Source organism: Lacerta agilis, chromosome 5 (genome assembly GCF_009819535.1).
Source record: "Lacerta agilis isolate rLacAgi1 chromosome 5, rLacAgi1.pri, whole genome shotgun sequence".
Taxonomy (NCBI): Eukaryota; Metazoa; Chordata; class Lepidosauria; order Squamata; family Lacertidae; genus Lacerta; species Lacerta agilis.
In genome coordinates, this window is record NC_046316.1 from 42463408 (window position 1) to 42477455 (window position 14048).

The 14048-nt window shown below is 42.9% G+C and overlaps 1 protein-coding gene across 1 annotated transcript in view; it reads right to left on the reverse strand.

Moving 5' to 3' along the window:
- The window catches only part of DMBT1 (deleted in malignant brain tumors 1), a 145423-nt gene that overhangs the window by 53641 nt on the left and 77734 nt on the right, over positions 1 to 14048 (reverse strand). The window contains 2 exon segments of the mRNA XM_033148072.1: positions 642 to 965; positions 1620 to 1931. Coding sequence (XP_033003963.1) covers positions 642 to 965; positions 1620 to 1931 — 636 coding nt within the window.

The following is a 14048-nucleotide window of genomic DNA, read 5'->3' on the forward strand; positions in this document are numbered from 1 at the left end:
CACATTTCCCCATGTTAGGGAGGATCCAACCCCTTTCCATCCTGAAGGATTCAATGCATTTCTAGTCACTAACATGCCCCCAAACTGGGGAGGTAACTATATCAGTTCCAATTTCCTCATCAAAATGTTGTTCCATATCCCCCCCCCCCAATTTAATACACTTTTCTATTTCTACATTTAACACTCCAAGATCCAGTCAACCCAGATTAAATGAGAAGATAATATGGGACTGGCTGCATTTTGATGAAGACTATGCCATGCGGATGCTGTGCAATACTCGAAAGCATGAGCAGTACCAAGTCCACAGTAAACAGCCTTGTGAAAAGACCAAGTATGCTACTAAATGTCACTTTATGCAGCAGCTCCCCAGTTCTTCAGATGTAATCTCTCCCAGCACCACCTGGAGATGCTGTGCTTGGGACCTTTGCATGCAAACATGTGCTATGCCTCTCAGCCATGGCTTTCCCACAGTGAAAATGGCACTCTGAAGACAAGCAGAGGTCAAAGCAGGCACCCCCTCAACTGACATCACGTTGCAAGGTGTCTGGAATGCACAAAACCCTATGGAGGGATCCCTGACTGAGAATTGTATTCTCAGGACCCACCCTATTCCCTTGATTGTATTAGTGAGCTAGATTAACCCAGCCTAGGAATACCTGAGCAAATGACACTGGCATCTTCATGATGACCACAGTTATGTGTTCCCCAACCTGCGTGAGAACACTGAGATAGGGAAGATTCGCTTCCTGTGCACCGTACATCGTCCAGGAGGATGTTGCCTGAGCCTTGACCAAAGCGAGCATTTCCTGGTGCGGACAGAGCTGGTCCACATCCAAGCTCTCTGCAGACAACGTGTGCATCATTCATGCTCCAAATATCATCACAGACAGTCCCCCAGGTTCTATCGTGATATATTTCAAGGCGACCTTCACATCTGTTGCCTCCATTAACCAATCTCAAGGCAGCTAAATTGGAAATATTAAAATATTTAAAATGGTATTTCTTATTGTCAAACAAGTCAAAAATAGGTTGATTATTTCCTTTTCCCACCAATAAGATTAACCCAATTGCACAGTGAAAGTAAATAAAGAATCAATGAATCTTTTGTGCATATTGTACATTGTTCTATTAGATGGCACTGGAGATAGTTGCTTTGAATTAGAGATGACAAACTGGTGGCTCTTGACACTGTTGGACTCCAACCCAATGAGCCCATGCCAGTGTGGTCAGTAGCCAGGGATGATGGGAACTGTAGTTTAACAACACCTAGAAGGCTATATTTTAGCCACCTCTGCTTTAAATACTTCCTTCTTTTTCCATGAATTTTTCAGGAAGGCCAGGAAAGTTGAGGTAATATCCTACACCTACTATTCTCTTTTACCCATTCCTTCTACTGACCAACTCAGCAGAGGCTTTTTGATTCCCGGAACTGGAGTGCAAGAAGCCTTGGTTCCCACTGAAACTTTGTGGGCAGTGAGAGCAATGCACAGAGCATATGCACTCTTTTAAAAAACACTTAAAGTGCTGCCAGCAGTGTGCCATTGGAACCCCAGAGAAATCTAGACAGATTTCAAAACTGAATTCCTTTAATAAGGTTGGCTATAGTTCTTAAGTAATACCTGAGCAAATGACACTGGCATCTTCATGATGACCACAGTTATGTGCTCCCCAACCTCTGTGAGTACACTGAAGCAGAGAAGATTCGCTTCCTGTGCACTGTACATCGTCCAGGAGGATGTTGCCTGAGCCGTGACCAAAATGGGCACTTCCTGGTGCTGACAGAGCTGGTCCACATCCAAGCTCTCTGCAGACAACGTGTGCATGATTCAGGCTCCAAATATCATCACAGACAGTCCCCCAGCTTCTATCATGATATACTTCAAGGCGACCTTCACACCTGTTTCTTCCATTAACTAATCGCAGGGAATGTTCTTTGGAATATGCAAAAAATAAATATCATATAAACATGACCATGAAACACTGCATTGGAAGAACTTGTCAACACAATGAACACTTAGTACTACTGCATGGAAATTTTGTTCCAGAAGAAGAAGAAGAGGAGGAGGAGGAGTTTGGATCTGATATCCCGCTTTATCACTACCCGAAGGAGTCTCGAAGCGGCTAACATTCTCCTTTCCCTTCCTTCCCCACAACAAACACTCTGTGAGGTGAATGGGGCTGAGAGACTTCAAAGTAGTGTGACTAGCCCAAGGTCACCCAGCAGCTGCATGTGGAGGAGCGGAGACACGAACCCAGTTCACCATATTACGAGTCTACCATTCTTAACCACTACACCACACTGGCTCTCTGGCAGACTTTGGCTGCATTAGGCCCCTATACTTTAATCCCAAGAGATTCTAGTCCAACAGAAAGCAAAGATATTTGGCTGTAGGAAAAGAAATGTATGATATCCAAGATTACCTGCTATATCACAATAGGCAAAAAAGCCTTGGCCTCACGAAGTCCTCCAGCTAAAACCTGTGCTCACTAGAGCACTTTTTACTGGGTATTCATTATTCTCAATTGTGTGTACACATAGAGAAGGCAACAAAATTGCAATTGAAGGTCTGATTATTCAGTTGGAGGCTTGCTTCTGTATGATTCCTACTCTTATCTGCAACTAAGACATCATTTGCCATATTAAATCTGTATGGGACTGTGTCCCCAGCCATGATATATGATAGTCCCTCATCTTGAGAAATATCCTGTACGTACTTATTTTAACATTCTACTTCTTTTCCGCCTTTCCTCATTGACTTTCCCCAGTATCTTCTTCTCATACCTGCACACCATCAATATATTAGAATTTTCAAAGCAGGTAAGATTTTGCCAAATTTAGGATGAAACTAACAACACCTATATTCAGAATAGCTTGTATGTTTTGATGGAGTCTTTACTACTCAAGTCAGCTTCATGTGTTCCTTTGCAACAAATTCTTCCCATCAATAACTAGCAATTTGTAAGGTCAGCATAGAGGAGGGGAACAAGAAAGAGCAAGAGCAAGATTGTTTAGAATTTAAGCCATATTACCTGATGCACTTAAACATATTTCGTGAAACAGGAACAGCCAAGAAAAGATCAGGAAGGAACTCATTTTTACAAGATCACCTTCTAATTTGATTAAGCATGCACCAGAATATATAGGAATGAAATCTGAAAGGGCGTGACGTGCAATTTGATAGTTTTACTTTATCTCATTATAGTTGGACAGAGGGCTACTGTCTAATGGTATTTATGCTGTCAAGGCATTGCTTATAGTAATGCTACACTTTGTTATTCTAATTTTTTAAAACCCATTTCCTGATCCCGAGACACAGAGTATTGTTCAATTCTTTTAATGGAAAGATAATAATCACTTACGCCAATTCAAATGCAATGCACATATTGGCAGAAGGTATTGTTGTCATTAAACGTTGCTGTGGTCCTTCATTGACCTTGGCATGAGACATGAAAAAGGCCTTTGATAGGTTGTCATGGAAGTTCTTGTACAGCACAATGCAATTGGACCTACTATTTCAGTACCTACCATTACATTTATCCAGATCCATTTAATTTTGTCTGTGATCATCACCTAAGACCCTTCTTCATGTGCCTCCTCCACAAGAGGTCTGGAGAGTGGCAACATGAGAACAGGCTTTTTCTGTGATGGCTCCCCATTTGTTGAATTCTCTCCCTGTGGGGGGGGGGCTTGCCTGGCACCTTCATTACCTATCTGTAGACGCCAGGCAAAAACATTCTTCTTTTCCCAGTCCTTTGGCTAATTAAATAATCTATAGCCTTTAAAACTGTGTGTGTGTGTAGAGGTATTGTGCTGTTTGTTACTATGTTATGTATTTTTGTGGGTTTATATTGTAAACCTCCATGTGAACCATGGATGAAGGGCAATATAGAAATTTAATTAATAAATAAATAACTTTGGAACAAATTTTAATTCTGTCCGCTTTCATATGGTACTACGTTTATAGTCATAAAGCTATGTTGTGGAATTTGAACTCTTGTTACCAGAAAGAAAGGCAAATGAATATGATATCGTATCTGTGTTGGCCTGGGATTCAGACTCGGACGCTGAACCTGAGGGATCCCAGCCTACACAGGATTCCCCACTTCCAGGCATCAGCTGAGTCTGCTCTGGCTCCTGATGGGATGGAGGACCCTCTGCCTGCAGGTGCCCCACTCTCAGCCCTGTTAGGGGAAACTGAGGTTGCCTCTGGGTCTGGTAACCCGCCAGCCTCTCCTGAGCTGCGGAGGCTCAGGGCAGAGAGGCGAAGGGAACTAGGTTCCTGCAGGAGGAATGCTCGCCTCCAGGCCAGAAGGAGAGGCAAATCAGTGGATGATCGGGGCTGCCCTATGCCTCGGGGCAGATAAAGGCCGGCCAGCCCCAGCCCCAAGCTGCTTGAGCAACACGGTTGCTGCTATGTGCCTGCCTGTGTCCTCGTGCCTGTTCCCAACTGATACCTTGTTACTTGTTACCCTGCTTCCTGCCTTGTTACTTGCCAGACTGACCCCCTGTTGGACTCCTGGACCTTGGACTGGACTTTGACCCAGCTTCATAGACGAACCCCTGGCGTGTTTCTGACCTCTGACTACCTGGCTAGACCCATGGACTGTTACCTGACCCTGCTGCTGCCCTGCCCCTGGACTTGGTTACCTCGCTGAACCTACTGCTGTTGCCCGGGACTGCTGACCACGCCCTGCTCGGCCCCAGGTGAGTTTCTGGTCTTCCCACCTGGTGTCCTCTGGGCAGGGCACCCCCAGGACCAGCACAGTAACATTTTGTATTTGTGTTGTGAACTTTGCTTGTCAAAGATTGCCACCCCTTGTTGTTTAATGGGATGAATTTGCCACACACTCCTTCTCGGAAGAAGATACACATTGGTCTTTCCCATAGACATGGGATTTGGGGGATCATATAGGCAGGAGTGCCCAATAGGGGGAAAATAAACAGGCTGCTATTTAAGCCTGTGCCATCCTCTCCACTTCCTTCTTCTCTTTTGCAGTGCCCACCCTCCCTCCATCTACAGTGTGGGTGGGGTTGTGTTTTTTGCTAGTGGGAGCTAAATATAATTTTGTGGGTAAGTCCCTGATTTCTCCTTGCAACTCTCCCTTTTCACCCACCCTGTAGGGTTATTTGATTAACTGCTAATGTATGCACTTATTTGGTCCATTTGGAATTTAGTGTGGGCAGGGAAGGGAATTTAAAAACTCCATTGACAGGCACTCTGAGGCATTATGGGGAGAAGGGACATTTTGTGTCCTCCTCTTCAGCTTTCAAATTCAAGAGTCCCTTGGGCTGCCCTTTAGGCCTGGCCTGTGCATCTTGGTGAATGCTGGACAGTGGGCCCCAGGTATGCATGTTGAGTAGTCATTGCCAAGGCTCGCATAGCAAGGAGGAATAGTTTTATTCCAATTCCTGGCCAGAGAGTCACAGAATGCAGTTGCTTGCATGCCCCTGTGGAATGGAGAAATGCTTTCCTTATATACCGGTACATTAATTCCAACCCATCTGCCCATAGTTACATCATTTGGTTATTGTTTGGCAGATTTTGAATAAATATGACCTTTTCAGCATTACTCTGTCTCTCAAGTCTTCTTCCGGAGTGTGTTTATAAATGTTTATAGCAAGGACATACCTCTGTTTGTTTGACATTTATTGAACAGTGGATGTTAACAGTAACTGGAAAATTTCCTCAGCATGTTAACAGCTTCAAATTAATGCCAGGAAAGCGCCTCAATTCTTTAACAAATTTGAACACTTAACCTGTCTATCTAGGTCAGAAAAGGACTCTGCACTAACCAATGCAGAGCTATCAATGCTAATCAAAGCTGTACAGCGCATAGCCTATGAAGCAGTGTGGCTGTGAACAATGCATCAAAATATTCAGAACCTGTATACATTATATACTGGGAGTATGGCAATGGAAACATGCCCTGTTTGAAATGGACCAGATGACATTTCTGTAGTAATATATCACCCATTTTGAAAGTCATGAATCCATGTTTTCTACTGGTATGGAATTAGCGTCTATATTTATATATGACTGGGGGCATAGAACTAATCTGTCTGAATAAGTTATAAATGTCATAAAAAAACAGAAGTCTGTGATTAAAATTTGCATGCATGTAGCCAACAGGCCACTCTCTGGCAGAAAAAGAGAAATACATTTCTTGGACTTACCTCACTAATATAACTTGCATACCGGTAATTAGGAAACATAAGTATTACCTGATTGCACTTTCTGTAACCCAAGTCTATTTCTATTGGGTATAGGTAAAGATGGGTAAATATAACAATTTTGGTTTTCTCAGTTTTTCACTTTTTCAATCTCAAGTTCAGTCTCCCCATTTCCATATCATTTTGCGATTATTATTAGTCTTTTTTAAAAAGAAAATTCATCTCATTTTAATGTTTCTTTCTCTTACACAAATATATGCATTTTCCTTGCACAATTAGCCCTAGGATATTGCTTGATTGAGTTTACAAGCTTGAGTTTATATGCCGCTTTTCCACAATGAGCTGTACCCAAAACAATTTACAGCAAGCATTCAAAACATCAAAAAATGTAAGAAACATAGCATGGCAGTAAATTTAAAAATGACAAAAATCAACAATATGGCAAATACAAAATACATTCAATATTACAGAAAAACACAAAAACCCAACCATCTGGATTTAAGTACATAAGGACAAATTGAGTAAGTTCAACTTTAAATGTGAGCTGGATTAACCCCCCCCCAAAAAAATACTGCGTTTGAAAAAACAAAATCCCCAATGGTGTGCTCAAAGGAGCTCTTATATATATACAACTAGGGGCATACCAAGAGGGGAGTGGGGGGTGGTGCGCTCACAGCGCCACATCTCCGGGGGTGACAAGGCATGTGGTTTGCTGGTGGCACCACTCCAGCACCGTATGGACGGTGCCGGGATCCTCTACTCATGGCTGCAGCCGCATATAGAGGATCCTCCGTTCGCGGCTGCAGCTGTGAGCAGAGGATCCTGGCACCATCCATATGGCACTGGAGCACTGGCAGCAGCAACCCACTATGTAGCGCACATGCACAGCATCACTACATAATGAGGCATGCATCGTATGTAGCGATGCTATGCATGCGTGCTATGTAGCAACACCCCGCCCCCGGGTGCATGTCATGTTTGCCGCTCCGGATGCCCAAGCGGCTTCCTATACCTCTGTATATAACTGTCCTCACATATACACTTACGTGGAAGTGATACATTATTTGTCATAGTAGACATGTATGGGACTGTGCCCCCAGCCATTATATCTAATAGTCCCTCATCATCAGAAATGTTTCCTCATTGATACTTTCCCAAGTATCTTCTGCTCATACCTGCACATAATCAAAATATTATCATGTCAGAAGTAGGCAGGATTTTGCCCAATTTAGGATGACCCTAACAATGCCTCTATTTAAAATATCGTGTGTTTTGAAGGAGTCATAAATACTCGAGTCAGCTTCATGTGTTCCTTTGCAACAAATTCTTCCCATAATCAACTAGCAATTTGGAAAGTCTGCACAGAGAGGAAGAACAAGAAAGAGCAAGAGCAAGAATGTTTAGAATTTTTTACCTGATGCACTAAACTAAAGCATCTTCCATGAAACAAGAAGAGCCAAGTAAAGATCAGGAAGGAACTCATTTTTTACCAGATTGCCTTCTATGTTGATTAAACATGCACCAGTATATATATGATTAAGAAGTGAAAGTGTGTGCTATGGAATTTTATACTTTATCTTGTTATAGCAGGACAGTCAATGTTTTATAAAATAAGTTTCCTGTTCCAGAAAACAGTGTTGGTTCTTGTAACAAAAAGATACCACTTGTGTTAATTCATATGCAATGCAAATATTAGCTTAATTATTGACCTTGGCATGAGATATGAAAAATGGCCTTTGATAGGCTGTGATAGAAGTTCTTGTACATCACAATGCAATTGGACCTAATATTGAAGAACCTACTGTTCATACATTATTATTTATTATTCCATATCTCTTTGTTATTTGATAAAAGTAGGTGGAGAGTTTAATTTGCTGGTAGGTATACTCCAATTTAAAATATACAGTTAATATGTACATGACAGTATCTGGATGATTAAAAGGTGGTGGGGGAGAGAGAGAGAGAGAATCACTATATGGTTCAATTCCAGTGTTGCAGCAATCCAAACAAAGAATCTTTTGGCAGCTTATAGTCCAAATTTATTGTGGCACAAACCTCTAGGACTGTGGTCCAGTTCATCAGATGCATGAAATGTTAGCCTGAGTTGCAGGTATGCGCACACATACCGACACACACAGATACACAGACACCCCCATCCACCCACATGGTTGGAGGGGGGATTAAAAACAGTACAATAGAAGGTCCAGTGAATACAATGAAATTGGGTTACACTTCAAAATGTATGGAATCATCAACTAATTAAGAAAAAAAGGTGGCCTATGGGCTGTTATCTTGCCATGAATGAATATGTATGAGTTGTATCCAATGTAGCAATAGATCAGGGTCTGATCAGCACAAGGATTACTGCTATGGCAATTGGACTTTCCCTTCATCCTCCTCCATGTGCCCCCTTAATCTATTTCCCCAACCTCAGACACAGATTAGGGGAAAGCTCAGAGTGTGTGCAGAAATAAAAAAAGGGAGAAAGCTAGTTGTAATCCTTTTGTTGACAGAATAGTTAGTAGAATATCTGTATTGAAGAATACAAGGTAAGTGGAAGAGAAAGGATGCTCAGGTTTGCTTCTGTTATTGGCAAAGTCATAGCAGAGAATGTATGAGTTCCTGGAACTTGAAAGAAATTTTAAGGGGGTTGACCTTGGAATAACATTAGTTGTTCAAATGAAATTCACATGTGTGTTCAGCAGGAAAAACTAATGTTTGTTTTATTTCATATATGCAAATTTACATCATGAATACTTTGTGCCAGTTCTAGTGTAGAAATACTGGAAAATCTTTACAAAAATATTAAAGGTATTACAGAAGGCTTAATATAATTCTAATTTTTCTGTTAATTCTCATTCTCTTACTGTGAATTTGCTGAAGAGAAACATCCCGACCTTCAGTAACACTGAGACCACATATTCCACATTCCTATCCTTTCTTTAAAAATGTGGGAGTTTTTTGCGGCTGTTTTTCTTTTTCCTCAGTACAATAGCATGCATCTGTCTTTTTTAATTGCAAGAAATGATAATTACAAAAGAAATCAAATATTTCATCTATCTCTCTATTTCTATATCATGTATTCATATTCAAAAAGGCAATAATGGCTTAAAGAGTACTGTATACACAGTTATAAATTGTCCTTGGTTCCTGTTATATATTAAGCAGAATGTCAAATTATGTGTGAAAATGATATACTGTAGATAGAAGTTTAGAGATTGATAATTATTGGAAAGTAGAATTCAATGACAAACAGACTTCATGTTCCAATCAATTTGGTACACATTCTTCAATGTCTCTTTAATAATAAGTAGGTTTTGTCATCTACATTATATCCCCTACATTTCAAATTTATTGGTATGACGAGTCTAGCTATAGTGACCATCGCTATTGAAAACTCCAAAACCTTCATTTTAAAAAGGACGACTAGCTATCCTGCCATCACAGATCTTATCTGTCTCTACTACAATCCTTCTTTTCATTTCAGAGGGTCAGAATATGGCACAAATAGTGGCTAGAGGTGCTAGTACAGCTTTAGGACTTTATTTAATAGATTACACCTGGCTTTGATAGTGTTATCTGCATTCTGTATTCTGTAATTGATTATGTCCTTCCTTCAAAGTCTCTAACATCCTCCTAAACAACCCCACAGCTGGCTTTTATAATCCTTATCAGTATTTTGTAATGGATTACATCTGACTTTTATCATTTTATGTGTATTCTGTAATAGATTATATACTTCCTTCAAAGTTTATGACATCCTACTGAATGAAAACAGCCACTCACTGCTGTCTTTTATAATCTTATCTGTACTCCATAAGAAGCCTAGGGCTTTGCTGTATATTCAACATTGAAATGCCCGACTTGGAAGTTAAATACACAAAGCAAGGTGGCATCTTTTACAAATGGATTCAATGTCATCCAGCTGAAGAAGACATAATACTTTTGCCTTGGTGTTTTGTACAGTTTACAGTATGTTCCATCCAGAGTTTGTCCAGGGCCAGCACCAAATGCAAAGATTTTTGCTCCTGCAAGAGCAACTACAAATTTTTAATAATAAATGAAAATGGATAGCTTTCAGATGAAATTGCAGTCAGGGCCGTCTTAGGGAGATCGGCGGCCATGATGCGGCGATCCCTCCAGCGCCCCCGGCGTGCCACCTCTCCGCTGCCTCCCTCCCGCACTTGCCACCCCTCAGGAGGGGGGTGGGTGAGCGGGGGATGAGGGGTGTGGCACTGGAGCAGCGCGGGGCTCTGCGCGCCCTTCCAGTGTTCCCGGGATTGGAGGTGAGGGCGGTCGGCTCGCAGACTGCCCGGGACCGGCATGGGCGGCAGAGGCTGTGCCACCGGCACACGAGCGCTCGGCCAACGGCTTGCCCGTGGGGGCGGGTTGGGTTGGGGAGGGGGCGCCTGGTATGCCGGCGGGCTCATGGGATGGGAGGTGAGGGCTGCTGGCTCGCAGCCCGTCCGGGACTGGCATGGGTGGGAGCGGCTGTGCCGCCGGTGTGCGAGCGCCCGGCCGACAGCTCGCCCATGGGGGCGGGGGCGGGTTTGGGAGGGGGTGCCCGGTATGTCGGCGGGCTTGCGGGGGTGCCCCTGGGGGGCGCCGCCCTGGCGAGCTGCGCCACTAGCCCCTATGGATGAGACGGCCCTGATTGCAGTACAACTACAGTCGTTCCCCTTCAGAGACTACAGGTATCTTTTACAAAATACAATGAAGCATACTGATAGAAAATATTCTTTTTTTGTTTTTCTTTTCCAGTGCTTAGCACCAAAAAATGCAGAACACACAGTAGGGAATGCAGTAGGGAAAGTAAGACAAAGAAAATCTTGTTACTGCTGCTGCTGCACAGAATCAAAATGGTTGCACAATGTACCGAGGTTCTTAAATTTCAGAACATAGTAAGGTTATTAAAGTGGACCACATTGCACTTGCTCCGATAAATAGTTCATCACTGTATACCAAGACCTTAATGCTTATTGCTAGTGCTATAAATTGAAACTCCTGATAATAAACTTCAGTGAATTTGTGTACAGTGGCCTGCGGCATTATGTGAAGTAAGGTTAAAAGGCACACCCTATGAACTGTTAAATAAATAAAAAAGGGAGTATTTAGCTTCAGAATAATTGCACCATAAATTACCAGTCATCACCAATATGCCCAAACTTTGGTGTTTATTTGCAGGGCTTGGTGTCGTGCTGGCAATAAAGCTCAAAGTGCCGTTGTACACAAGACAGATGGTCATGCGAAGGGCAACAGAAAGGCAGCTCTATTTGATAATGCAAGAGATATTTTGAGGCACAGAATATGAAACGTTAGCTAAAGTAATGAAAGACTTCAGAAAACATGGCAGTGCCACACAAAGACATGTAATCACAGTATACCCACACTTCTGTATTTATTTCCAGGACTATTTTCTTTCTAGTACATAAATTCCTATATGCATAGGGGGATAGTATCTCCTATATTGATTATATTCTTGAATGTGATGTTGCCTCTTTTGGTAGCTAGGTGTTGTTTGGGGGGCAGATTTGAATGAGGAATTTGAGAAGTACTTGTGGAACAACATATGGTCTACTTAAACATTTTCTTTGGTTCTGGCAAGTATTAGAGAAAACTCATTGAAACAGTGCATAGATAGCACTATGCACATCCAAACAAACAATTGGCTTAGTTGGCAGAATTGTGGAGCTGCCAGAACCTACTGGCATCTCTGGTGGTCTTGCCTTCGCATTAGTGCATTCTGGATGTGAGTTTTGGCAGAAATCGGAGTTGTTATTGGCCATGCTCTAGATCCAGATCCTAAACTCTGCCTTGTCTTCATATCTATGGGAACCTTATTAGATTCCTCTTGGTTGCTGCTAGATTGGTCATTGGAAGGAAGTCACATCCATTACTCTGGATGGTACAGAATGACCGCTCCCCACATTAAATGGGGGGTGACGTTTGCGTGGTCGTGCGTAGCCCCCTGAATTCCTGGGTGACACCTGGTAGTTCGGCTGGCTGCACCCTCCCCCAGAAGGGATACCTGGGGTTTCCGCCTACCAAGCTAACTGTCAAATCCCGCCTGGGGGAGGCGTAGCCAAGGGATTGACCATGTAAGGGGAGGGACTACCCAGCCCACACAATAGAGAGTGTAGCTTACCTGAGAAGCAGCAGTTGGCTCCAGAGCTTCTCCCACCACCCACTCCCTCAATTAACACCTACTTTACAGGTTAACCTTTTTTCCACAGGCACACAGGCACTCAGGCGCTGCTATGCCAAGGCCGCTGTTGAAGGGCCGGAAAGGAATTTCCCTGCATTGGCAGGTTTCGCCTTTTCCATAGCAATTTGTCACAACTTTGGCGGTTTCAGGCCTTGGGTAGAATCCTTTAGTCATCTTCCTAAATGGGGGAGGGCATGGGGCGGTGACTCCACGCCCCCAGTGTGGCTGCGATAACAGGGTTCCCCGTTAAAGGGGTATTGGGGGGAGGTATTGTCCATATGGCAAGAGGTTGTCATTGCTCTCTCCCACCAGTGGTGGCAAAATGGGGGGCAGGCTATCTGCTTGAACATATGTTCTCCAGAGCTAGCCCAATCCCCAGACATTCTGGATAACCCTGCAGTTTCCCAGATCCCAGGCTGGGGGCTGGGAAGGATAAACGCCCAATGCCCTAGCCAAGGTCTCCCTACACCTGAATCTTAATAAAGTTGTGGCCAATTTTAATCCCATAGCACATTGTCTTGTACACAACTGTTTCAGAAAAGTTTACTCGCCGCCTAAAGGTACTGAGAAGCGATGCTAAGATAGAGGACTTTGCTGCCATCTGATAGACCTTTGTTACACACACGAACAAGCAACATTTGAGACTCCTTATTCCTGTAAAATATGACTTTATTTGGATATACTTCTAATTCTTGTTTGCAGTACTTGACTCTCTGACTCAGGCATCCCCAAACTTTGGCCCTCCAGATGTTTTGGACTACAATTCCCATCATCCCTAACCACTGGTCCTGTTAGCTAGGGATCATGGGAGTTGTAGGCCAAAACATCTGGAGGGCTGAAGTTTGGGGATGCCTGCTCTGACTCCTCCTTTGTGCCAGGGCACTTAATGTCTTCAGTTTTTGCATTCTTGTGCCTCTATGGCCTACCAATCACTAGCTTGTCTTTGTGTATGCATCTTCCATTTCACATGGCCTCATTAGTGGCTATGTTCTGTTAGCTTCGTAAGGGTTTTTCCTCCTCTATTATGTCTTTGTTGCTTAATCAATTAGAAGGGGGGGGGACAGACTGCAGGTTCAGCTTTGGTAATAAAGTGTTCTGTTGGGAATTCATTTCTGGATCTAGCTAATCATGGAGAGAGGAAAATATGTGAAAATCCTTAGAAAGGAAACATACTCTAGGGGTATTCCATACTATGCTTTGGGGCTGAATACAGAACATGTAGCATAAGGCAGAATAGAACAATGCACAGAGGACAGGCAGTTATATAGAGATGGTTGAGTCTGTCAGTTTCAGTTTCTCATTTTTCCAATCTTAAATTCAGTCTTCCACATTTCCACATCAGCTTGCAATTTTTTAAAAAGAATGCCCTCCTGAAAATTCACCAGCATTTAAGCGCAAATTGTTCCAAATCTATAGAACAGTGGATGAAATTTTGCCTAATACCCAGCTTCTCCAATGGAATTTTCCCTATTACATTACATTTTTTTATTTTCAATCGTACATGCATTTGTATGCACACTTCATGCTAGAATATGTGTTCTGTATGCATTATTTGGACATGAGTGGCACTGTGGTCTAAACCACTGAGCCTAGGGCTTGCCGATCAGAAGGTTGGTGGTTCGAATCCACTCTGGCGGGAAGGTAAACGGTGTTTCCGTGCGCTTCTCTGGT